The sequence below is a fragment of the Phaenicophaeus curvirostris genome, chromosome 10 (assembly GCF_032191515.1).
Source record: "Phaenicophaeus curvirostris isolate KB17595 chromosome 10, BPBGC_Pcur_1.0, whole genome shotgun sequence".
NCBI lineage: Eukaryota > Metazoa > Chordata > Aves > Cuculiformes > Cuculidae > Phaenicophaeus > Phaenicophaeus curvirostris.
Genome location: NC_091401.1, coordinates 3,351,055 through 3,375,164, shown reverse-complemented (window position 1 = coordinate 3,375,164; position 24,110 = coordinate 3,351,055). Strand labels below are relative to the sequence as shown.

Sequence of the window (24,110 nt, the reverse complement as noted above, 5' to 3'; positions counted from 1 at the left end):
AGCTCAGCTCTCACTGCCCAGGCAGGAGGGAAAGGAGCTGCAGCTGCACGGAAAGGCCAGCGCAATGATAGAGCTGCACTCAGTTCTCAGTTTCAAAGCATGAGTTTGAGTACCGCCTTTGGGTTGCAAACACTGTTATCCACAAACATAAATGTTGTTATAAACAAAGAAAAAGAGCCAACTTCTGTTTGTTTTCGCTGCTGCCAGCTGCAGTAGCCACAGCAGCTGTAGGGTGGTTGGGTGTGCATGCTCTGTTTTCTCATATTTCTCTTCTAGAGACTGGTTTAGGGCTCTCCAAGAACATACACGGAGTTGACCCTTGTATTACAAAGCCAGCACGTACGTATTGTTTCATGCGGACGTTAATAGTTGTTTTCCAAACCTTGCTTTAATTGCAAAGACCAAAGCCTGTGGTGAGATGAGCCTTTTGAGCTTGGGAACTCCCATGCTTGGAAATGGGGAGCATTCCCTTTAACACATGCTTCTCTGGAAAGCAAGCAGCTTTCGCAATACAGCTGGTTGATCGTACCATGCTTTAACACAGTTTGCAGAAAAGCTTTCTTTCTGCTGGTGTGTTTTATCCTTCCCAGAACAGGGAGTGAGGGTCCTAACGGGGACGGTGTGCTCCTCAGAGAGGACTGCAGCCTGCTCTGCCCCAGCTGCCGCAGCTCTGCTCGCTGCAGCGACACGCAGCACCGCAGGCGCTTCTGTGCCATGGAAATGTCAGCCCTGGCTCAGAGCTTCCCTTCTGCGTTTGCTCTGGGAAAGAGATTGCTGCACTGGCGAAATCTGGTAATTCTGTATCAGCTCTGGAATTGGACTGGATACAACTGAAAAAAAAAATAGTGTAAGGTACAGGCTGCTGCAGATCGAGTCTGACAGAAAAATGAGCGTTGAGAGTGGTGATCGTAAAATGCTTTCCAGTATTGGTGCCTGCTCCCCTGCCCTCCACCTGCAGCATCCGAGCGCAGAGTGATGCTGGGAGGGGAGCCCAGCAGGCTGCAGCCACAGAGGGGTTTCAAGTGCTGCCATACAAACCCATCTGAGACAATCCATAATACCTAGGAAGTACTTTTTTCCTCTTTATTTCGTGCTTTGTTCCATATCCATCACTCCTCCCTACAAACAGTGTTCGGTGTTAATTAATCAAATTACAGACCTGTATTTCGGGTGTTTTCTCCGTCACACCTTTGCTCAACAACTCTCTGTGGCAGCAGCTTCTCTGTTTTCCTGTGCCTGTTTGTCCAGGCTGCTGGTGAGTCAGCTGTGACTTTCTGTATTTGGTAAATCATATTCACACTCTGGCTGCTGTTGAATAGAGAAAACTGAAGATTTAATATTAGCGGATGGATTAAAATACCAGCTGAGGATTCACTAATGAGTCTCATGGCTTTTGGTACCTCCAAGAACTGCGTGGCTCCATCTCCTCATCAGATGGGGGTATCAACCCTAAGATGCTGTTAATGCTAGGTCAGGCTTTGTCATCTTCTCATCAAGACATTGAGATCTGGCAGCTTGGTGCTGTAAGGTATTAACTAATGCCTTCCCACCATCAGCGATCCGCTTGTGTGATCAGAGAAGTCATTGCTACTTTATGGTAGAAACCTAAACCAGAGCTCTAAGTTTCTAGAAGCCTGGCAAGACCTACAAGTGTTTAAAAAATGTGAGTAAGGGGTTTATTCATAATGCTGGAGTACACGTTGAGCTTGTCAAATGGTATACAGCATGCCAGTTAAGGGAACTACACGTAAAAAGAGCCACACACAGCCCTAACCACTGTATGCATTAATTGTGAAGCCAATATCCCTTCCCTCCACAGCTCTTTCAAACAAAGAGCTGCCATTTGACTGGATGTAGCTGCCTCTGCTGTCTGGTGGATTCAGCACTATCTCTTGATGTTTGGTTTTCTGAGACTAATGACACTATTTCTCTACTTGCCTTGGGATTAAAGCCTGTCTTTGCTTATAGGAGTTTACTGGTGAGACAGCATTTAAGACCCTTGGATTATTTTCCTCGCCACATCACTAGCTGGCTGTATGACAGCAGCACGTCCCTTGTGTTCCCTGCTTGCTCGACCTCACACCAGTGCCTGCTCGCCTCTGTGAAGAGCAGAAACCTGCAGGAAGGATGCACCCAGCTCTGTAGCAGCGCAGCAGAGGGCAGCTGAGAAAAGGCATGGGGGGATTGCCCCCAGACTGGCTGTGTAGATAAGCAGGAGCCTCTCATCCATTCCTTCCCCATCATCCTGTTGTTTTTGTCAAAATGGAAACGCTGCATTAAGCTGTTTCTGGTTCAGTGGAGGGGCATTTGCCATCCAAAGGCAGACTGTATTTGAGTTTTCTTTCAAATGCTTCATTAACTCTCTCCTGATTTAGTGTATCATGGACTCATAGAATATGGATCAGGCTGCCCAAGCCACATCCAGCCTGGCCTTGAACCCCTCCAGGGATGGGGCAGCCACAGCTTCCCTGGGCAACCTGGGCCAGGGCCTCATTGTGCTCTCATTGTGAAAAAATTCCTCCTTATGTCTAGTCTAAATCTGCCCCTCTCAAGTTTATATCCATGATTGTATGCCTGATTATCCTAATGTTCTTTTACAACGTGTATCTTCCTTCCTGGGGGAGTAGGAAAAATAGTGATCCAGAGCAGCAGATATTTGCCTGTGTGACCAAGCAACCAAAGGTGCCCAGCATGGATCACGGGTGCGTTATGTGTGATCCTGCTGCGATGTGAGCTGTGCCACTGACAGGGGGGTTTGCACAGGTTGTCTTTTTCAGAACAGCCGAGAATGGCATTAGGCAGGTAGAGACACCCCACCACCGTGTTCCAGAGGCCTCTCACAGAGACCTCTAGCCACAAGAGATGGGGGCTTTGGGGAGTTGGTTGGTTTTTTTCTGTTGGGGGAATGTCTTTTAGAGCAGGTCCTCCGTGGGACATGTAGCAAACAACTGTTGTCCCTCAGCAGAATTACCTAAACTTTCCAGGAGACTTACTTTAAGCGGCTTAAGTGCTAAGTAAAGACGTAAGGGCTGTCTCTATCCTAGACTAGCTCTGAGGCCTCAGAATACTTTCTGCCCTGAAGCTTGACTCTGAACATTGATGCTCAAGGTTTTATTTCAAGGCTTTGCAAACCAGGGCTGCACTGGCAGCAAAAAAGCATCTCCCACCAACTGTGGAGCCTTGTGTGCTGGCTGAGGCAGAGTCACCAGTAAGAAACTCTAGAGCATCAAATTTATGTTCTTTATGGTAGCAAACATGCTGGGTCCACGTGATTCTGAATAAAGGCTGTCGAGAGCAAGGTTGGTTGAAGCAACTGCCAGACTAGCACCAACTCAGTTTTATGTTGCGCATGGGGTGTAAACAGTTATCAACATTTGTTTGGCTCAGCAGCAATGGTGCCAAAGCTGCAGCCACGCTGGCTGAGTGCTCTGCTTTCTTGGGGGGAGCTGACAGTTTGACTTGCTGTGTCCACAGCTCATCAGCGATGGCAGCGTTGTGTATGCAGAAGCTCTCTGGGACCATGTCACAATGGATGACCAAGAGCTGGGATTCAAGGCTGGTGATGTCATTGAAGTAGTGGATGCTACCAACAAGGAGTGGTGGTGGGGAAGGATTCTGGACAGCGAAGGCTGGTTTCCAGCCAGCTTTGTACGGGTAAGAACTTGACGTGTCTTTGTGCCTCTCCATTTGCACCAAGTGTTCATTCTTTTTCTCCAGGTTTAGTGTTCTGTAGTGACTTCTGAGCGCTTTCACTACTAGAGATAGCTGGTTCAACATGTCTTGTTACTATTGCTCTACACATGGCTGTGGTACATCAGGCCCTCCTGGCTGAGCTGCCATTGGTGCAAAGTCCCTCTTTTACATGAGTAAATCAGGGCAAACGTTCTTCAGTTCCAGACTCTGTAGCGAAGCTGGGCTGTGCCAGATGGGGAGCCATCCTGCACGGTGTTTTGCAGCCTGGGCTCCTGTTTACCCATATGTATATTGGCTAATTTGTGCCCAAGCATGCAGTATTCCCCTCAGAAGGGAGCAACAAATACTCTGCTAGAGGAACCTCAGATGCAGCTGGCAGGGTTCTTCATTCTAGTGTTCACTTTAAACAGTATGGGTGTGTGTGGCACCAAATTTAGCTTTCTCCTTCTGGTGCTGGGTCTAGAACAATGCCACATCCCAAAGTACGCAGCCACCTCACTCAGGCACACACCTTCTCTTAGTCCTCAAGTTTAAAAAACATCAGGCTGCTGGGCCGCCACACAGCACTGTATCCCAGACACTTAAAAATGGAGGCTAAAAACACAAAAAAATGCTTTGGAGGTAACATGGGACAATTGATGGGGGGGAGAAAGGAAACACCTGGTGGTTTTGGGTGAAGGCTTCCCCCCAGTGCCACCTACAAAGACCATACAGAAACAGCTGTATAAAACAGCCCAGACAGTACCTGCTGTGTACTGCAAAGGTTGGGTTCATTTCCAATGGAGCATTTGGAAACAGCTGAATTCTCTGTGCCAGTGGGGGCCTGGGTAACTGCTGTGCTCTCCTTTCCTGCTGTAAGGAGAGAGGCTCTATCCTGTTCTTTGGGTTGTGCCTCTTGGAGTGGACGCCTGACTCTGCTTTCACCACTTCAGGGCAGGCTCTTCAAAACTTTGAAAGCAATTAGGGGCCTCAAGGCAGAGAAGAATCTCTCTTTAGCTCTTTATCCCGGTCACTTCAGATCACAAATGACCCATAACCATGAAAGGAGGTGATCTAAGATGATCCGGTATCTGTAAAAAAAGCCCTTGGAGAAGTGGGGCAGATAGTGGTAGAAAAGCTTTGAAAGATTTTGCTATAGGTTGCAGGAGACTGGCTCAGCTCAGTAACTGTTACCAACAGTGGATGGTTTTGCAAGCAGGTTTACTAGGATCAACTCTCGGCTCCTGTGGGGACAGAAGTGCTTTTTTTCACAGTTAATACAGAGGCCTTTTTTACTGGTAAATTGAATTGTCCTGGCCAGCAAAAAATCTGTGATAATACCTGAGGGGAAAGCAGACTGGTGCGAGCCTTTAGGGATGCAGAGGAACAAGTTCTTTTAGCAGAGTAATTCCAACTCTTATTCAAGCGTCTGAATGAAGATTTCCTGCTGGTTACCCCTGGGTCTCAAGCTGGCTGCTGGGAAGTCTGGTATGCCTGGAGACTTGGATGAAGCTGCAGGCCTCTCAGTTACTCCACACATTTCAAACCAAGCTCTGAGTTTAAGCCCAGCCAATTCACAGTGAAGGAAAAGCAGGGTCGCACATCTTGAGGGCTTCACAGGTTGTAAACAGTGAGTAAATGTATGCCTGTGTTGACAAGGGGTGGGCATGCATGACTCTTTCTATGTAAATACACGTGTATCAGGTGGTAAGTAATCCTGACGACAAGAAACTACATTAAAAGTTCAAGGAATTTTGTGTCATTGTACAAAAAAAGGCCTATAGTTATGCCTGCATGTTCCTACCTCAGTGTTTTTTCACTTCTCTCTGCTGGGATTGATCATTTTGAGTTGTGTACAAAATATTCCCATGGGTGCTCCGGGAGCTTCAATTTGAGTACATAAAAGAAAACTCAGAAGTTAAACGCGGTGGTGGTTGGATGCTGTTCCCCAAGGTACTTGGCTGCTCTTGACCCTGTAGGCTCTGTAGGACCGTGTCCTGCAGACCCATCCCGTCTCCTGTGCCCACGCTGTGTGCCACCTGATGGGTGCTACGGAGGAACAGAGAGTTTCTCTCACCCTGATGGTGCAATGCTGCTATTCCTTACCACCTTGCATGACCACTGGCATCTGGATCGGCTTTTATATCAACCGTAAATGATCTTTAACTAGTCCTGGGGAAGAAGACACTGAGAGGCCATGTGTTATTTACAGTGTGGGAACAAGAGTAAGCAACTACCTGCTGGTTTCCCCTCCCTCTCTCCCCCCTCTCAGTGTCCCCCCACGCAGTTTTCACTTGACAAACCATTTCCTGTCCTGATTTTGTGCTCATTCTTCCTGGAGGACTATGTATCATTCCTGTGACTTAGATCATAGAATAGTTTGGCTTGGAAGGGACTGTAAAGCCCACCCAGTTCCAACCCCCCTGCCCTGGGCAGGGACACCTCCCACTGGCTCAGGTGCCCAAGGCCCATCCAGCCTGGCCTTGAACCCCTCCAGGGATGGGGCAGCCACAGCTTCCCTGGGCAACCTGGGCCAGGGCCTCCCCACCCTCACGGTGAAGAAATTCCTCCTTCTGTCTAGTGTAAATCTGCCCCTCTCCTGTTTATATGGACAGTTATATGGACTTCTGTCCACAAGAGGTGCCTGCTTAACACCACCCATGCCACACAGAGCAGCTGTCGTGGCTGGAAAGCCGCCCCAAAGTGACTCTGGGGCCTCAGCTTCCCCAGGGGGTTCAGGTAACACACACGAGGCGGCCCTGTTCACCCCTGACCCTGGCTCAGCCTTTGCCTGCCATTCAGTCGCCTGTCCCACGCTTCTCTTCCTTGGAAGAGTTATGTTTAGCAATCTAAATGGTGAACCTCTTGTGTGTCTGGCGCAGCTGCGAGTAAACCAGGATGAACCAATGGAAGACTATCCCCTGAAGGTGGAGGGTGGCAAGGAGGACGATTCCAGCAGTGGCACCTGCCGATTCGGGATGGGGCAGACCACCAAAGATCAAATGAGGACCAACGTCATCAATGAGATCATAAGCACAGAGAGAGACTACATAAAGCATCTGAAGGATATTTGTGAGGTAACGGGATGAAGGGGGAAGTGAACGTCAGGACTTTTCTGAAGAATGAGAGAGTATGTCCCGTTCTTGCCCAGAGAGTGACCCTAAGCAGGTGATTTCTGAAAATGAGACTGTATTTCTACTGGAGCCTGCTCTGATAAACGGCATTGCAGGCTCAGAAAACAGATGACAATTCATTACAGCCATATCCCAAATGCCTCTGTATTTTGAGTACCCACTTAGGCTCTGATTAAATGGAATTAATTGAATTTCCCAAACCAAAGAAAAGCAAATGATTAGCATTGCTGTCCTCTTTAATATATGTTCTGAGGTAGTACCATCAGCAGCTCCAGCCTCAGGCAAGTCGTGCTCCAATCAAAACAACTGGGGGATGTTCAGCCAATTAGATGTTTCACTTGCAAATACGCTGAGCATTGCGACACCTCCTCCAGAAGAGACACGCAGTCACACACACTGGGTGAATGAAGGTAATTGGTAAGAGTGCTGCAGGAACACAGTTCTTTGCTGAAATGACACAAACCCACGTAGTGCCCTCCAGGAGAGCCAGCTGGGGCAAAGCAGGACATGCTTATCAAACAAGCCTTTCCTCCTGCAGCGTCCCCACGTCCTTTGTGCCCTCCTTCTCCCTTGAGGCAACCAGGCATTTCCTAACACGCGTATCTAAACCAGATCTGCAGTTTAATTGGGCTAAATCTATCAGTGGATCAGTGCTGGGGTCAGAACACCCTGCAGCCTGTGGACAGATAAAGGTGTTTTTAACAGGAGAGAAAGCAGCCCTGGGACTCCTTCAAGTGTGGATTACAATATTGCTTAAGGCAGCGATGTAACTGGCTCGGCTTCTGTGTCTACCAAGTTTTGGGTGGTATGAGAGGAAATAAGAGCTAAAATATGGATGCATCTATGCAGGAAGGAGGTACAGGAACCTGAAGTACGACTGACAAAAGCCTGTGGGGGTTTCTGTGGGTAACCAGAGGCCACAGAGCAAATGCCCAGGAAGCTTTCCAATTTGTTTTCCTCCTAGGGTTACATTAAGCAGTGCCGCAAAAGAGCTGACATGTTTACAGAAGAACAGCTGAAGACAATCTTTGGGAATATTGAGGACATATACAGGTGCCAGAAGAAATTTGTTAAAGCACTAGAGAAGAAATTCAACAAAGACTACCCGCATTTGAGTGAGGTCGGCTCATGCTTCTTGGAATATGTAAGTAAATTCAGCTTCATGGGAAAGCGGCATCTGAGCATGGATTAAGTCAGAGATTTAGAAACTCATTTGACAGAACCGAAACTCCGTTTAATAAAACCCAACCAAGCAAATTAAACACCACCACCCCACTCCCTTGCCCCATGCAACCACTACCCACCGCCCTGTCAACCATCCTATGGCTGTCATGGCTGTGGAAAGAACATTTTCAAAGTGCCTCAGCTTCTGAGCACTGTACTCCCTGCCAGACTGGGCAGGCAAAAATGAAGTAAGATTTCAAAATCAAAGAATCATAGAATCATTTGGGTTGGAAGGAACCTTAAAGTTCATTCATTTCCAACCCCCCCGGCCACAGGCAGGGACGCCTCCCACTGGATCAGGCTGCTCAAAGCCCCATCCAACCTGGCCTTGAACCCCTCCAGGGATGGAGCATCCATGACTTCTCTGGGCCCTGTGCCAGTGCCTCACCACCCTCATTGTGAAGAATTTCTTCCTAATGTCCAATCTCAATCTTCCCCCTTCCAATTTTAAGTCGTTCTCCCTTGTCCTATCACTATGTCTCCTGGAAGAAGTCCCTCCCCAGCTTTCCTGTAGCTCCCTTCAAGCACTAAGAGGCAGCTATAAGTTCTCTCTGGAGCCTTCTCTTCTCCAGGCTGAACAACCCCAATTCTCTCAGCCTGTCCTTGTAGCAGAGGGGGCCCAGCCCTCTGATCATTTCTGTGGCCTCCTCTGGACTTACTCCAACAGCTCCATATCCTTCTTATGTTGGGGATTCCAGAACTGGAGACAGGACTCCAGGTGGGGTCTCAGGACAGCAGAGTAGAGGGGGAAAATCCCCTTCCTCGCCCTGCTGCCCACGCTTTTGATGCAGCCCAGGATATGGTTGGCCTTCAGGTCTCAAGCCAGACCAAAGTTTACAGCTATGGCTTTTTCAGATCAGTGTAGGATCAGCAACAGCTGATCCAGTCATTAAAAACATTCAGCTGAGCACAGGCCAGAACAAATGGAAACATCCTGATCCTGCTGCAAGTGCTGTGACTTGTAATACACCCTACGCATTCCCAGCTTTAGGACACTGGGCTTCAAAGTCTGGAGAGGGTACAAATTACCAAACAGCCACAGGAGTTACAGTGGTAGGACCTACACAGGGAACTTGCACACAACAGTTTGAGCCAGACCATCGCCCTAAGGAACACAGACAGTAAATCCCTCCCTTTCCCTTGCAGCAAACAGAGTTTCAGATATACTCGGAATACTGCAACAACCACCCCAATGCCTGCATGGAGCTGTCCCGCCTCACCAAAGTTAACAAGTACGTCTACTTCTTTGAAGCCTGCCGCCTGCTGCAGAAGATGATTGACATCTCTCTGGATGGGTTTCTGCTGACTCCCGTGCAGAAAATCTGCAAATATCCACTGCAGCTGGCTGAGCTGCTCAAATACACCAACCCCCAGCACAGGTAGGTCAGCACAGCGGGAGGGAAGGAGAGAGACTGGGCTCATGGAAATGAAGTAATGCAGGATCATGAATCTGAGGGCAGCTCCCAAGTGCAGCAGATACCACAATTCTTCTGTGTTACTTCGTAGGAAGTGGGGGGGAAAAAAGGTTTTTTTTCTATCAAATACATAATCTTTTATTGCAGTAGCATTGGGTTGTCGTGTCTGTTAAAGATCTGGAGTTGCAAGGTCCACCCTAGGTACTTTTCTGTTTTATTTGGCCCACATACCTGTGATACCAGCACAAACATACCTTGGAGTTAAATGTTTTTGGTGGCAGTGTGGAAAACTTTGTCTCCAAAAGCATTGGTTGAATATGCACAAAAATGTCCATGTAACTGCATCACAGTACATCGGGGCTGAGCAGCAGTCAGAAATTTAGCCCAGTGCTTCCTCAGAGGAAAACAGGCTCAAGTTGCACCAGGGGAGGTTCAGACTGGACATCAGGAAAAACTTCTTCACTGAAAAGATTCACAGGCACTTGCCTGGGCTGGCCAGGGAGGTCATATTTGGAGGTATTTAAAAGATGGGTAGATGAAGTGCTCAGGGATATGATTTAGCAGTAGACAGGTACGGTTGGACTTGATGATCTCAAAGGTCTTTTCCAACCTAGGGATACTGTGATATGACTCCATGATAAATCATGGCCTACAGCGACCAAGCCACCCACACGTGGTACCTCTTCCAACACTAGCTCAAAAGCCTTCAAATCCATTGCTCAGTTTCAGATTGAAGGCACTGCCCTCTGCTCAAGTAACTCTTGCCTAATCAAGCATCTGACATAGTTCATTACAGAAATAAAACGTGAGAAATATATATGAAAAGGAAGTGTTGATATTGGTCCGTTGTGGCTTGACTTGATCTTACCTTCCCAATTACAGCACTGGTGTTTCTCAGAGTGGTTTTAAGCCTGTCTTAGTAAACCTAGAAGCATGTTGTTCCGAGGCCGCCCTCTGAACAGAAAGCTCCTTAATGCAGCACACAGATGTTTTGAGAATTGCATTAGAGACAAGTTGAGCAGAACAGCTTCTTCCCAGCCACTCTAAACTCAGCAAGGGAGCTGGAGGCAGCATACGGTGTGTGTGGGAGGTAGATCAGCTTCTGTCCTACCCTTCCAGAGAAACCATCGTCTCCCGATTGAAATGAAGGCAGTCACTGCTGAACTGCCATACCGATGCATGGCAGAATCAGTCCCTGTATGAGAACAGTGGCATTATGAATACATTGTGTTGTGCTGTGGAGAAAAAACGAGGCTTGGAGAGCCCTGGAGATTCTCCCAGTGACTTGTATTTGCACCTCTGTGGCTGAATATGATAGCTTATCCCCTTCCCTTCCACAACTAGGACATGGATTTGTCACGAGTCCATAGTCTGTGCCTCAAACCCCAGGTGGCGTTTCTTTGGGGGGTAGGTACATTAAGCAAGTGTCATTTTGTCAGGCCTAATGCCTCTGCCCTACCCTAGGGATTTTAAAGATGTTGAAGCTGCCTTGAACGCCATGAAGAATGTCGCTCGGCTCATCAATGAGAGAAAGCGGCGGCTGGAGAACATTGACAAGATTGCTCAGTGGCAGAGCTCGATAGAAGACTGGGAGGTGAGAGACTCGCTTTCTCTATGAATTCCATGTTCCTCATTGCCCGTCTGTGTCCTCTCCAACAGGAGGGATCTTCCTAAGGATCGCTGCCCAGCTCTGCCTCACACCTGCTGCCCCTCCTTGTGTGTGTTCTGGGCATTTTATTGAAACAGATGTGAACTCTTAGTCCAAGTGAAAAGGTCTGGCACATAACCCAGCTAGGCCGCTGCCTTTGCATGTTCCCTAGGATTCTTGCTTCCCCGTTTTCCTTGCAGAATAAAATTAGCACATAGGTTAGTGAAATCCTGTCATCTTTCTCTTGTCCCCCATTTTATTTTGAGTGATTTCAAACCTTCAAGATGAGCAGAATTGCCTCTTAATGCCTAATAGCTGCATTATTCTTACAGAAAGCAAACTCTGATATAGCAACAAAAAAAACCAAGGTTCCCTGTAGACTCATTAAAAAAACCTTACTAAATAAAAGAAACAAAACTACTAATTTTGTAAATCCTAGGTTCAATAAAACCATAGCATCTCCCTCTCCAAGGATGCCAGGCTAACTTGTCAGCTGTCTGCTTGTGGGCCTCCCTTAATGTCAGGGACAGATCAGCTGCCCTGAGCAGGCTCCCTGGAAAAGGACATTTTTTTCTTTCAACACACTATTGTTTTTATCAAAATCGGTGCCTGTTCCCCGGGTGCCAAGGGCTCAGTGTCTCCCTGGTGTGACAAAGACTAACCTCCAACACAGAGACTCCCTCTCATTCCCAGAAGAGAGTTTCATCAGCAGGAATCCAGGCCACGCAGGCCTCTTAGCCAAGCTGAGGTTCTCCTATGAGACTGTGGGCTTACTTCTTCTCCCCTGTTTTCAGATGGCTGAGACCAACCTGTTCTTTGTGCTGTTCTCAGGGTGACGATGTCCTAGTCAGAAGCTCAGAACTCATCTATTCTGGAGAATTAACCAAGATCTCCCACCCTCAAGCCAAGAGCCAACAGAGGATGTTCTTCCTCTTCGATCACCAGCTTGTTTGCTGCAAGAAGGTAACCTCAGTAGCCAGGCACGATTGTGGCATTTACAATGCCAAAGAACCTGAGAGAACTCCCTCTTGAGCCCTTTGTGTCCCTAGTACTTACAGGCACCATTTTTGTATCTGGCACAGAGACAGTTAGGCACATTCGTTCAGTCTTTTCTCTGACACCCAGGTGTGTTCTGTGCACCTGAACGTGGCAAGAAGCCACAGGAACTGTCTGCCCTCATTCTTACAGCAAAAGAGGAAAGTATTGCACTTCTTCTAGGGTCGGTGCATGGCTTTGTTTTATACAACTCCAGCAGAAGCACTGGCACGCGTTTCCCTATAAATACGTCTGTCCTCAGCTGCTCTTCCAAGCAAGAGTCGTACCACAGGCAGGAGGTGACTGCAGCTTTGATAAAGAGCTGTGGGCCTTGACTGTCAGTAAGACCATATTAACATCACATGCAAGTCTGTAAGTACAGCCCATGCTATTTTTCATTACCAAAGGAATAAGAGAAATTTGCCTTCATAGAGAAAATTCCACTGGAATTTCAGGACTGAATGCTACTATTTTCTTTCACATAATCCACAGTGCACAGGTAACTTAGGCAGGAGGCCCTCACTGTTTTATCAGTGCTCTCAAATCTACTTTTCGCTGTCAACACAAACCCCAAAAGCCAATTAGGATTTTTTTTTGGCTTTCTAAGTGCGACTGTAGGATTTAAATTTTTCTGTATGGGCTTATCAAGAATTTGGGATCATGTGAAGTAATACAAGCTCATTCAGGGCAGCTGATATCTCTCAACGTTAGATACCAGCCTACACTGACCCTACCAGTAGAAGAAACCACGTTTCTCCTCCCTTCCAACACTGCCAAGAGGAGCTCAGCGCTCTGCAGTTCCATAGATTCAAATCCAATATCACTTTTTCCTTGCAGGACTGTAATGACTGCCAAGAAGGTTAAATACTCCATCATATCAAAGAAAAGGAATGTTTAAGGAAGGGACAAGGCCAGGAAACACTAATGTCTGCATGTGTCTGTGTGATCTCACTTACAGGACCTGCTGCGCAGGGACATCTTATATTATAAGAGTCGGATCAACATGGATGATATGGAAATACTGGATGTAGAAGATGGGAAGGACAAAGACTTCAATATCAGCGTGAAAAATGCATTTAAGTTGCACTGCCGAGACACTGAGGAAGTTCATTTATTCTGTGCAAAAAAGCCTGAGCAGAAACAGCGGTGGCTGAAGGCGTTTGAGAACGAAAGGAGACAGGTTCAGCTCGACCAGGAGACAGGTATGGATAGAGCAATGCTGTAAGACAGCGGGACCCCTCCCCTCCCATCCCCTGTCAGAGAGGAGTGCCCAGCTTGGCAATATCTAGAGAAATGTGGTCAGTCAAGGGTTCTCATTGCAAGAGGGAGCTTTCATTCTTTAGTCCAAATCTTGCTTAATTCAGATACATGTGATCTAATGAGATTTGAACCACAACTGGTCTGGAGTGGCTTCTCCACCCAGCGAAGCGTGGGGGGAGTGTGCAGGCAATAAACCTTGCAGGGGAGAGCACACGCTGTGGGGAGCACTATGTGCCCCTTCCAGCCTTGGGAGTTATTTTAGCTTGTGACCTCACTTCAGGCACCTCCCTACCCCTGTGTTTACCCTACTGGCAGTGTCTTCCCATGAGATGATGACTAAATCAGGATCAGTTGCTGATGAACTCTGTTTTATCTTTAAGGTTTTTCAATCACAGAGGTGCAGAAAAAGCAGGCGATGCTGAATGCCAGCAAGCAGCACCACACTGGGAAGCCTAAAGGTGAGCCACACCTGAGCAGATGAACAGTGCAAGAACCAGGCTGGGGGGGTTCTATATTTACTATATGTGAATATTTAGGCCAGGGGAGTGTGAACTCAAGCAACAGGACAGAAAGTTCCTGCACCCGCAGCCCTGTCACCTGAAGATTCCCGCTATCCCATTTTGCGATGCCACCGCCCCTCCTTATATGCAGAGGAAGAGATGTCACTTGCTTTCCTCTGGACCCACAGAGAGGCAACCCCGTCCCCTTGGTGGTAGCAGCCAACAGTTAAATCCTAGCCAAGCCACTGCTAAGGAAGTTTGGTTAAATTTCAAAATAAGTCAAGGAGTAAGGTTGGGCTGCAGAGGGAAGTTCGGGAGGCCAGACCTTCTAACAGAGCAGAGCCCTAGAGGAGGAGACCCCGTAAGCCAATCCTGTCCCATGGCCGGGCACTGACCATTACAGCTCTGAAATCCAGTGCAGGCATGTGCGCATCAGCAGCTTCTCCCAGAACAACCCAAGTTAACACCAGTTAAGTTTGCCACTAACGACAAACCACAGCTCTGCAGCCCTGCAGTCGTGTTCACCCGCCAGTTACACCTCACACTTCTGGGACTTTATCAGAAAATATTTTTCACGGAAAGGGTCATTGGTCCCTGGCAGAGGCTGCCCAGGGAGGGGGTTGAGTCACCATCCCTGGAGGGGTTTAAGGGATGGGTGGACGAGGTGCTGAGGGACATGGTTTAGTGATTGATAGGAATGGTTGGACTCAATGATTCTGTAGGTCTTTTCCAACCTGGTGATTCAGTGACTTCCACAGCATCAACAACTCCAGTCCTAAAAAGCAGAGCTGAAATTCAGGGTCATACTAAGACAAACCCAGCTCACTCGCCTGCAGCTGTAAGAGGGACTGGGCCAGGGCAGGGATGGAGCTGTACTGGACTAACACGCTTCCCCATCTTCACTACAGCTGTCACCAGGCCATACTATGACTTTCTGATGCGCCAGAAGCATCCCACCCTGCCGACCACCCTCCCTCAGCAGCAGGTCTTCATGCTGGCAGAGCCCAAGCGCAAGCCCTCGAACTTCTGGCAGAACATCAGCAGGCTGACGCCCTTCCGGAAATAAACGCAGCCCCGTGTTTGTGCCTGAACCCGTTCTGAGAAAGCACTTTATCTGTCGGTCCTGGGAGGTGGAGCCCAGGTTCTTCCAATCCTTTGTTTACAGAGGATGGCACGTGTGCTCCTGCCTTCCCTATTTATTTTGCAGACCAACTGCACTGGCTCCGAGGTGAGACGCTGTGTGTGCTTGCACACGCGTGTGCATTTGTGCCAGTCCCATTGAGCCAGCCTTGCACAGTGCCCGAGCGAGAGGCAACCTTCCAGGAAGAAATCACAGGGGGGAGCCTGACGTGTTTCCTCTGACAAGGCAGGTTTTGCTTGTCAGCTGTACTTGACTCACTCCTTCCCGCAGTGACCACGACAGGCAGCTGTCGGAGAGGAGATCCAGCAGATACACCTGCCGGCTCCGCGTCCACATGCTCAGAACAACAATTCTGAGTCACTGGCATGATACGTTTTCCGTGGAGGGAAAAACCCTTCTGCTCTCTGCCCATCCCGCTCCCCTGCTTCTCAGAGACAGGACCCTCCTGCACACCTCTAACTCAGTTAAGCCTTTGCAGGCCCTCAGACAAGACAACAGTGAGTACTGCACTGTGACCATTTCGCTCTCTTTTCAGTCCAGCACCACCGGTGAACGACATAGTATGTCAAAAACTGTGCCAATCAACCTGCAGCATGAGTCGAGTTCATCAATCTCTCTAGTGGGTTTGAGTCACATTAAGTTAGAGAAAAACGTGCCTAATTACTACCGTGCTCAGTTCCTTAGATTCTCGTCTCTCCATCGTTCTGCCATATTTCCTGGCCAATGAAAATGCCCATTGTTTGTAATGTGTTTATTTATGGTAAAAATCAGGACTGTGTATTTTGTAAGTCTGTAATTGTTCTTGTCAGATGTTGTTAACTTGATGCCTGTTTTGTCTATTTTTTTTTTTTTAAGAAAGGTCAATATTTGCAAAAATAGCTCCCAGAAGTCAGAGTCTGCCATTCAACACTGAAAGACTAAAACCATGGTCGTTATGCAAACTCCCACAGACCCTCAGTTCAAGGGGTACTACTACAGGTTTTTGCCACCTTTAAAAATGGAAAGCCACTTTAAAAAGGCCTAAATTTGGCACTAAGAGCCTCACTTTTAATACCCAAGTTTCAAACTGTGGCCAAAAAGAGTTCATTTAAACCTTGGTTAGCAAAAGGAAAGATTTGCCTTACCATAGCAAGAGTTAGAAGCCATAATGACTGAATTTCCTAGCCTAGGAGAGACATCCTGTGACATTGGAAGGAAGACACGCGCTCATTCCGAGGCGGTGCTAGCGTAAGCGAGCACTAACCGCCCGCAGAGCTCACAAGCCCAGTGTTTGTCGATGCTGTAGCTGACCAAAGTCTGGTCATCCAGGGATATCTGAATTCAGTAGCATGTACAAAGTCATTCTTGCACTGTATCTTCCCCCCAGACCAGGGGAAACATCTAATTTCATAAAGAAACTTGTAAAAGTGACTCTTAGCCTGTGTTTGTCTCCAACATGTCTTTCTGTGTGAACTCGTTTCTCTCCCAAATCACTGTAGAGATTCTGCTCCTGCTTTAAAAATCGACCACTTATCGGTAGAAGCCATGCTAGACTGTTACCCTGAACAAGTCCGTCTGTCAGATGGGAGGCTCGTGCAGCACAGACCGTCCCGGAGACGAGCCGGTCCCTTAGAACACTGCTCAAGGTTAGCAAGTCACCAGCTGCCACATTCCTGCTAATTTCTTACATGGAAACCATGTCTAAGAAATATCACAAAAGCTGCAGAGGACACTCAAGCCCACTTTAAGCAATATAGAGTTAGAGGAATAACAAGCACCAAGAAGCGAGAGACATACTTGAAAGAGAATCCAGCTTCTCCTTCTGGAACCATCCCAGTCTGCAGCCTGCTCCCCTGCCCTTCTTCCTGGGAAAACACACAACTCCATTGCTGTTCTCCTAGGCAGAACCAGCCAATACCGTCCTACAGAGAGCAGTGACTGAAACCCCCTGACTATTCCCTCTCATGCAGGAGCACACGCGGTGTCTGCCCATGGGAAGTTTACCACGTCCCGTGGCCTTCAAACACTGCGCAAACAGGTGGGGGTCACTAAAACTGGGGCGGGGGGGGACCAGCCCCCCCCTAAAAAAAAGAAAAAAAAGAAGAATTGGTGCTCATTTGTATGTTCTATCTGTGTTATTGGCCTCACAGTGCTCAGTTCCCCCTCCTGCCCTTCCAATCCGCACAGCCAGGGCACAGCAGCAGCCTAAGCGCTGGCAGCCATGACCTGGGCCTCTCAGTCTGGGCTAAGACACAGAGCACCCGTTCTCCACGCTCGAGAGGACGGTGTGGCAATGGTGGGAGGAGGACAAAATAAATAAATAAAAAAGCTCAAATTAGGCTCTGTCAGAAAACACTGAGTTCAGGTGCCACAACTGCCTTCTTGCCAAATGCCAAAATTAAGAGGGACACCTCGCAGACCCCTGTCAGGTTACTGAGCAGGTCGTGACCCCTGCCAGGGGGGCTCAGAAGCTTTACTGAGACAATCCAGAGCCAGCAACCACTGTCCCTCAGCGCTGGGGGCTTTGCCTGCAGCCCCTTCTTCAGACAGCTACACCGCAAACAAACCCTCCAACAAGCTTAAGCCATTGCACACGCGTGCACACACACAGTCACTCACATTTAGGGTAACAACCTCACACTTGCTGCCTGATTCAGGCATAAACTGGAGCCCAAGAAGTGCTGTGGCGCTCCTGAGCAGAGCAATGTCCCCATGGGACGGCACAGCGGCCCCAGGCTGACTCGCCCTCGCTGCACTCGCACAGCGGAACAGGGTCCGGCGGCCACATCCAGCGCCCCCCAGTAAGAGAAAGCGATTGTCACTTTTGTCTTTTCCCTACATGTCTGCACCCTCCTTCCCTTACCCATGGCGTGTTTGTTTTGATTGGCCAGGAAGACGATGTGTTGGCACAGAAATGATACATTTTCTGAGCTTATCAATCAGCTTTGTAGCAAGTAGGGGACGAAGGAAAGCTGGACTGGACCAGCGACCCCAGGCTGGAAGGGCCCCAGGACAATTCCCCCACAATACTTGCACAAGCTCCCCTCAAACCAAGACCAACCGTGAAGCTGCACCGGGTTGCTCATGGTTTTATCCAATGTGCTCAAGGATGGAGGTTTCCCCCAACCCTCCGAGTTCCTCTTCAATACCTCCCCATCCCTGTTTTGGATGAAAAGTTCTGACATCTACTCAAAGTTTCCCTTGCTGCAACTTCTGACCTGTTTTCTATTTGTATGTTGCTTTATATAACACAGAAGTTCCTCCGGTGCAAGTCCTGGCCAGGAATGGTTGGACTCGATGATCCAAGAGGTCTTTTCCAACCTGGTGATTCTATGATTCTATTCTGCTGAGTGCGATGGGGGTGGGGGTGACCGTGGCACAGAACCCTGAGGTACAGCAGCAGCTCTGAAGGGCAACAAGAACAAATGCGCCTTTCCCCCCAGCTAGAACACCCCTAAGAACCAGCTACTGTTAATTACCAGCACAGCAAATACTCTGAACAGTAAATATGCATAGAGTTGTTTAAATTATCAGGTTATTTACCATCTCTTCCAGAACTTACTTCATACCTGACCAGTATGATTTAGAGAGAGGAACTTTTTACAGCAATCCTTCTAGAGTGCCACGACAGACTTCTCTGGCCAAACGGTGTCAAGAAGCCGTTAATTTCTGGTTGAAATACATTCTCTACTCAACTGCCTATTGATACTCTTCCTAAAAAGTGTCTTCAGGTGGATTCTAGTCTTGCAAGAAACATTTTGAGCTAGGATTTGATCTCCTGTGCAGGACTGAAATCAGGCAGAGAGGCTGCTCACACTGCAAGCAGGGGAAGCCTTGTAATGCAGCAGGTAATGGAGTTACAGCAGCGACACCGATAAACAGGTAAGGACCACGCTCACTTGGCTCCACACACCCATCCGGGCACTCGCACGGCAACAGGCTGCTTTGTAAATCCCAAGAGAATTTCATAACAAATGCCACCACGTATTTTCTACCCAGCACTACTTCCCAATTCTCTGCCCACGAAACCTCTTGTTTCCTGAACAAACCCCGTATCAGATCATGTGTAAACTCCATTGGTTTGAAGAGATGGGACACCTAAAAGCCATCTCATCTCCTAAGTTACTAATTAAATGGTAAATGTATGTGAGTTAGACAATGGTACAGACTAACCAGCACAGATTCCCCTCCTGCTCAGCCCGGCATCGGGATTTTGAATGGAGATCCATTGTACTGTCCAAGTTCCAGGGCGAACGCACCTATGGGACAGGAAGCACTCACGCACACAGTACGGAGATTCACAAGGTCATCATTTAAACTTAACTTATAATAAAAAGGGTTTCTGGCACATGAAGAACAGGTCACACACACCTTCTGTCAAGCTTTCCGAGCTGAATGGACAACACGGTCTTACCAGATTCGCAGAGCAGCCCTTTTGAAGCCGGAAGCAGCAGACGCGAGACTTCAGTGCCTACTCTTCCTCCTCCAGAAATGAACCTTCTACCTGGCCAGAACCGCAGTGTTCGTGGAAAACAAACTGAAGCTCCTGACATGAGTCTAAACAGCACCAATCATTCATTAGGTAGAACCTACCTTATTACTAAGAAAAATACTTCTGCATTGAGTTACATGAAAGAGGGAAAGAAGTTTTTTTATTTGACCCAGAGGTGGTTTAGGGATTTTTTAAGGGGCTTTGGCTGTAGCGGTTCTTCCCTTCTGTAGCGATCCATTTAGGCAGCTGCTTGTGAAAAACAGCCATCGTGCTTAATGAGTAGAATCTGCCCTGATGTCACCTAAGCAAGACACAGACTTACGTGAACAGATCAGAAGAATGATTCGCTGAAGGTACCAGGAAACACAGAGAACCAGTGGCTGCTAAATAATCTACTCTGCCAAAAAATTATCTTTACTTTAAAACTATTAGTTTGGAATAACTGAGTCAGAAAAGGTGGGTGTACACACTAGAAAAATGCCTGTGCTTCAAGTTTTGATAGCATCGAAGCAGTACAAACTGTCTTCGCGCTGAATCAAAATAACAAACAGATCAATTCCCATGGAGCTAAAAGTTCCCACGAAGCAGCCTTTAAGACCTTCTCTCTTTTTTCCATTCCCTGAGGAAAAGTAGGGTGGGGGCGGTGTTGGGGAACCCTGTTTTTGTCCATGACCTCGCTGCTACGCACTGCAGAGAATTCCAGCTGCACGGGACACTGCTCTGCAAACCCAGCACCTCATCCAGAAGCCTGCAACGCACACACCACCCGCACCGGGGGGGTCCAAGCAGCTTCCTGAAAACATTGAAACAGGCTTCCCTGGGGCAACTGAGAACTGAGGCATCTGAGTAACAGACTCTCCAATGGAGTCTCAGCCTCAGACTGAAAATGCTGCCTTTCTTGGGATCCCGGAATGACAGAAATTAGTTTTTCTTAATGAAAAAGCCTTTCATCTTCTGCAATATATGTCAAAATATCAGGTGGTGCTCCTCCAGATTTACTGTAGTGGAAGTGTGTCTTTGTTAAGGGCAGAACTCAATGTATCGTTTAGATATCAGCATTTTGAACAACTATTGCACCCCTTGCTACACAGACTGCTCAAAAACTTCGTCAGCATTTGTGAGGTGGCACAGCTTGCAGCAAGTGCCGATTTCTTATTTTACTGTTACTACATCTGTTTTCAATTCTGGCATCAATTTTTGCCATGTGCCTGCTAACGAGCGTTATGGCACTGCAATATCTGCTTGGACAGTGATAGGGCAGCAAAAGCTTTAAGAATGGAGCTGTTCGTGCTTCATTCAATGCTGGAGCCTCAGCTTATACCTGCTGCTCCTCAAGGTTCTCTAAAGTTAGCAGGACCTACTGCTGCTGCTGACGAGCAGCATTACCGCATCAGTACGATCATAAGGTCTCAACTACAACGTTCTGTACCAAGCTACCAGCAGAAACCCCCTATCCCCAGAGCTTCCAGGTGAAGCAAAGCTGTAGGATCAGGTCTTCAGGTAAGTGATGAGCTAAAGGGTCAGAGCTTTGGTAAATGGATGGAAATTAATAGAAGAAATACAAAGTCTTTTCAGATGACTTTAAACCACTGAAGGTGCAGTGCAGTCCACTTTGATAGTGCAGGGGAGAGAACCCATCCTTGGAGCTGCAAAGGCAACTCATCGCAACTCATTTCCAAGCAAACTGGGTGCAAGAAGACAGTCAAAAATATAACACATCAGAAGCCAGAATGCACTCATTCAGCTTCATCCAATTGCTATTGGATCAGGATGGGGTATGGGAGGATAGCCCATCCCATCCTCAAGAACAGCAGTAGCCTGGATACCAGTGGCCTTTATGTGAGAGCCACAAAGCAGCAGGCTCAGGAGAGGCCAGAGGGTGCTCCTTCCCAGCCACACAGCAGCCACAGCTTGCCCTGCCTTGGGATTAACACCTCACATCACACCATCTCACACCATTTCTCCCACGTGCTTCCTCAACAAGCTACATGACTAAAATCCCACGGCTTTGGCAGTGCTGGTGTGTTCAGCAGTTGCAGGCTGCTTGTTCTTTTTGCATAATGCTCCTGTCATTTCCCCCCTGCAGCTACACCACTCTGCACGTAGACAGCTTTTCTTTTGCACAACTTTGCTACCAAAGCAGCTACCTGTTTTCCAGCCTGTGCACATGAAATACCTGTGACTTGTGTACTGTTATGTGTGACTGTTTACATAGACATTTGTGAGATGGGAAATAAAGAGCTATCAACTTTGCTCGTCTAAGTCTGTAATCCTCCCACAAAACATTAAGAGTGTACAAAATAACTCCCTGTATCTTTCATAATCAGACACAGCTCTGTAACAATGTTCTGCTCAAGAGTTCCTTCTACACATACCTGCTTCTCCCCGCTTTTCTTGGAAGCAGCAGCCTGCGTCCACATCCATTACTTAGGCTTGATGATAATTTTTTTCCCTAAGCTCCAGCACCCTGAAACAATACAATGCCATCTTTGCATTCATGCACTGAAAGAGGATACAGCATTTGATCTCAACTTTACAGCTGGGAACAGCAGAACTGTGGGAAGGTATGTTCCCCTCCCTCTTTCTGAAGAATCAGTTTGTCCCTGTGTTTGAACTTCCTTGCCCAGAAAAAAGCTGGGGTTGTTCAGGCTGGAGAAGGCTCCAAAGAGACCTTATAGTGACCTTCCAGTACCTGAAGGGGCTACGAGAAAGCTGGGGAGGGACTGTTCACAAAGGCTTGTGGTAATAGGACATGGGGCGATGAGTATAAACTGCAGAGGGGCAGATTGTGTTTGAAGTACCTTTTAGTCCACCCAGGACTGTAGCTACAGGTTAGTTGTACCCATGAGGCTCAAAGGTCTTCCCTAACTCTCTGCAATGCAGAAAACACAACTCCCTGCGGACACCAAAGATTTCTTACTCCTGTACAATTTAATTTGGTTTTTTTTAAAGTAGTCACATGCACTCTGTTCTGGATGGTTCAGGGTAGCCTTACATGTTCATCCAGGAGAGCACTTAGCCTCCTTCCTACCCCAAATTCAGACATTTCATCCATGCGGTATGGATGCCACTCCAGTGCTATGACTGACATTTCCAACAAAGGAAAATTCCACACATCACTCCTGATGCCAGGGAGCCCACCAACAAAACCACGGCCGTTACCTGAATTTGTCTGCTGTGAGCCATGGAGTTGATTCTGTAGACATTAAAAAACTTTCTTTTATCCACAATTAGTTACAGCAAACCTTGATACTCAAAACTTCTTGACACATTTCCGACTGACACACTTGTTTCTGACTGACAGAGCGGTTACTTCTCTGCTTTAGCTGTTATTAAGTGTTCAAAGCTGCCTCTAGAGTGAGAGGAGTTCTCATCAATACATCCAACCTTCCGAGCAAGTAAGTAATGACCACACATCAGCACCTAAAGGGGAAGAGTAATGTGCATCGTCACATCCTTGCAAAACGAATCTGTGAGGAGGGAAAAATCAAACCACTACTGACCCACGATTTTGGTATTTGCATAGATCCATTTAAAACAAACACATGAGAAACCCCACACAGACTTACAAGCTTAGTACCATGTTCTTATGAGCATCAGGCAACAGTACAAAGCCATTCTTCCCAACCACAGACAACCACAGGAACAGCTGTATCAGAATCACTCAAACTCGAGAACAACAGGCATCATTTTGAAGAACATTGTTTCCCTTTTACATCCTCCCAGATTCCAGCAACCAACTGGTTATAGGTTATGGTTTTTCATCAGTTGCAATGATCTGCAAAAAAAAACCCCAACAAAACAAACCCAAAACTATCTGCCTGTAAAACATAAGTGATCCCAGGATAAGTGACCAGCAGTGAGCTTGCGGTAAAACGCACAGAGAAAAATCCATCTGTGGGATTCTGAGTGCCTGGTTGATATTTTAGAAGCTCAGCTACCTGACAGAACACCAAAACCCACCTGTAGCAACAAGTTTAAACCCCAAATGCTATTTCTGCAGTTTGACGTAGCCATTGACACTGTGCCTTCGTCCGCACGCGCTGCTTTTCACAGGAACATTACCACGTAAGTTATTGAGGTTTTTTGAGACCTACAGTAAATGAAAATAGCCGGTTAGTTCAAGCGGTGTAGCCCTGTCTCCCCCAAACATACACACTTGGATTTTAACATTAGTGTTGTCGACAGCCACCCACACTCTAAAGATACAGGGTAATTACCCACACCTCACACCTACTCAATTCTTTTCCTTCTGGAGAACTCTCAAGACCCTGATTTATAACAGCTCTCTGCTCAGTCTATCACCTCTGAAACAGCACTGATTTGGTATCAAGTAAATGCCAAAGCATTGAGAAATTTTACATCTGCTCAATTTTCTTTGTTTTAAGCTAGAAAATAATAAAAACCTCAACCCCCAGGGAATCTAGGAACTGCCTCCAAAGGGAATGAGTCAGGTTTGCACAATCTTTACGATACTCTCAGAAAGGCCAGCTTGGGGCAGCTCATTCCCACTGGGAAGCTTTCATCGCTGCATTTTGTTGGCCACTCAGAAACCTTACTAAGAAAAGTCGCTCAACCTATTTAAACATTTTGCTTTGCTTTGATCAATC

General features: G+C 47.5%; 1 protein-coding gene across 2 annotated transcripts in view; it reads left to right on the top strand.

Annotated features, from left to right (window-relative positions):
• ARHGEF4 (Rho guanine nucleotide exchange factor 4) overlaps positions 1–16,426 on the top strand; it is a 115,526-nt gene extending 99,100 nt beyond the window's left edge. For both annotated transcript variants that reach the window (XM_069864971.1, XM_069864972.1), the window contains 9 exons: positions 3,475–3,654; positions 6,555–6,749; positions 7,771–7,950; positions 9,177–9,409; positions 10,910–11,039; positions 11,925–12,056; positions 13,087–13,330; positions 13,769–13,846; positions 14,797–16,426. In XM_069864971.1, the coding sequence (XP_069721072.1) occupies positions 3,475–3,654; positions 6,555–6,749; positions 7,771–7,950; positions 9,177–9,409; positions 10,910–11,039; positions 11,925–12,056; positions 13,087–13,330; positions 13,769–13,846; positions 14,797–14,954 (1,530 nt within the window). In that variant the 3' untranslated portion in view covers positions 14,955–16,426. The remainder of the gene's footprint in view (positions 1–3,474; positions 3,655–6,554; positions 6,750–7,770; positions 7,951–9,176; positions 9,410–10,909; positions 11,040–11,924; positions 12,057–13,086; positions 13,331–13,768; positions 13,847–14,796) is intronic.
• Positions 16,427–24,110: the final 7,684 nt, after the last annotated feature.